Here is a 2,085-nt window from a genome sequence, read left to right as displayed (position 1 = left end):
TGCTGAAAGCAAAATCTTAGTTAATGCATGGTGGCTAGCTAACAATCCTGTTCATTGGAAAAACCCTGAGGAGTTTAGGCCTGAGAGGTTTTTGGAGGAAGAGTCCAAAGTTGAGGCTAATGGGAATGATTTTAGGTTCTTACCTTTTGGTGTTGGGAGAAGGAGTTGTCCTGGAATTATTCTTGCTTTGCCTATAATTGGCATTACTTTGGGTCGTTTGGTTCAAAATTTTGAGCTATTGCCTCCTCCAGGGGAGTCTAAGATTGATACTACTGAGAAAGGTGGACAATTTAGTTTGCATATATTGAAACATTCTACTATTGTGTTAAAGCCAAGATCATTTTAGTCTTTGGAATAGATCATCCTTTGATGCTTTAGTGTGTTTTATCAATGTTGGACTATTTAAAAATGGGAATGTTGTTGAAGAATGAACTTGGCTTGCCTATTATTAATAAGATATTTTGTTTTGTTTTAAATGATTAGACTCAAATTCCTTTTTTTTTAGTAAACGCTCTCTTATTTTAGAATTTAATTGGATATGATGTCTAATAGTTAATTATGTGAAGTCATGTCATTATTTTATATTTAATTAATTTTAAAATAATTTAATTTTAAAGTTGATCTTGTTTTAGAAGTATTGAAACTCAATCAAACTTATAAATAAATAAGAATTTACTCATTTTTTTTTTTTAAATTCTCTTTTGCTCTCCATTGAATGATATTGTTTTGGTGTAAAAATCTTCTATAATAAAATATAAATAAAACGAGTAGTTGAAAGGTTAATGTATACATCAACAATTCCATCATTATTTTTGTTTATATCTTATCATAATGGAGAATGACATTATCAAATGTATTGTTATATTGCTTATAACTATTGTAATCGTTTAAACTTTCTTATTATTGAATGGAGCCTGGACCTCCTTCTTCCTCTCTTCTCTGACTATCTTCTTCCATAGGTTTTGTTAGACAAGAAAAAAAAAATGAACTTATAGTTTATCAAATATAAGATTTGTTTGATAACAATCATTTATAATTTTATAGTTTATAGTATTTTTAAAAAAACTATTTCAAGTAGTTTAATCATTTTTTTTCTCTTTATTATTGTAATTTAAATAATTTTTTACCTGCTATAACTTTTTTTTTATAATTTTAAATAAATATCTTTCAAATAATTATTTATAAATAATTTATTTTATTTAAAATTTAAAGGAAATTTATTTCAATTTTACCCTTATTATATTATCAAAAACATTTTTTATCTTTTATAATTTATTGTTATAATTTTCAATAAATAACTTTAAAAATTTAAAATGAATTTATAAATTTATTTATAAATAATATATATAATTTAAAATAAACAAAACTAGCTAAATAAATAAATAAAAAGTATATTAGATTAATAAATAATTTATTTATTATGATTTTAAATTAAAATTTATCAATAATCTAAATTATTAAATCATCAATGTTTTAACATAAATAATTTATTTAATTTAATTTAATTTAAAATGAATAAAAAATATATCAGATTAATATATGTTAAATTAATAAAAAAATTAGTTTTAAGTTTGTATATCAAAAAAAAAAAAATTACTACTATTTATAAAATATTTAAAGCATTAATTAATAAATTTTAATTTTAATTAAAAATATCTCTTTACCTCATTTTATATTTGTAAATAAAATAACTGCTAATTTTATAAAACACTTTAATTAACTACAAACTATCAACTAATTTTTACTAAAGAGACTATAAATTATCAAGTAATTTTTACTTAAGAGACCCATAGTATGAAAAAAACATAGTGTAAACATGTTTTTGATGATGGCAAGACCACCAACTATGGACAATGCAGCAAGATCAAAAAGAAGATCAAACCATCTTGAATAAGCTTCCAAATCCAAATAATAAATGAGTAAATATAAAGGTATATGATACAAATCAATAGTTCAAATACTTGAGAACAATTCATATTTACATATGCATTTAACATGTTTTCGAAAATCAAAAACAACATTAACAAATCATTTAAAATCATATTTTTGACAATTTGCATAAGTGTATTCGAATACACCATGTTG

The 2,085-nt window shown here is 22.1% G+C and overlaps 1 protein-coding gene across 1 annotated transcript in view; it reads left to right on the top strand.

Moving 5' to 3' along the window:
* The window catches only part of LOC101507607 (trans-cinnamate 4-monooxygenase), a 4,368-nt gene extending 3,898 nt beyond the window's left edge, over window positions 1–470 (top strand). Inside the window, exon 4 of the mRNA XM_073368403.1 lies at window positions 1–470. This exon is cut by the window's left edge and continues 5 nt beyond it. Within this exon, the coding sequence (XP_073224504.1) occupies window positions 1–346 (346 nt within the window). The 3' untranslated portion in view covers window positions 347–470.
* Window positions 471–2,085: the final 1,615 nt, after the last annotated feature.

The sequence above is a fragment of the Cicer arietinum genome, chromosome 5 (genome assembly GCF_000331145.2).
Source record: "Cicer arietinum cultivar CDC Frontier isolate Library 1 chromosome 5, Cicar.CDCFrontier_v2.0, whole genome shotgun sequence".
Classification (NCBI taxonomy): Eukaryota; Viridiplantae; Streptophyta; class Magnoliopsida; order Fabales; family Fabaceae; genus Cicer; species Cicer arietinum.
Note: the sequence above shows the minus strand (reverse complement) of the source record. Positions and strands in the feature narration are given on the sequence as shown.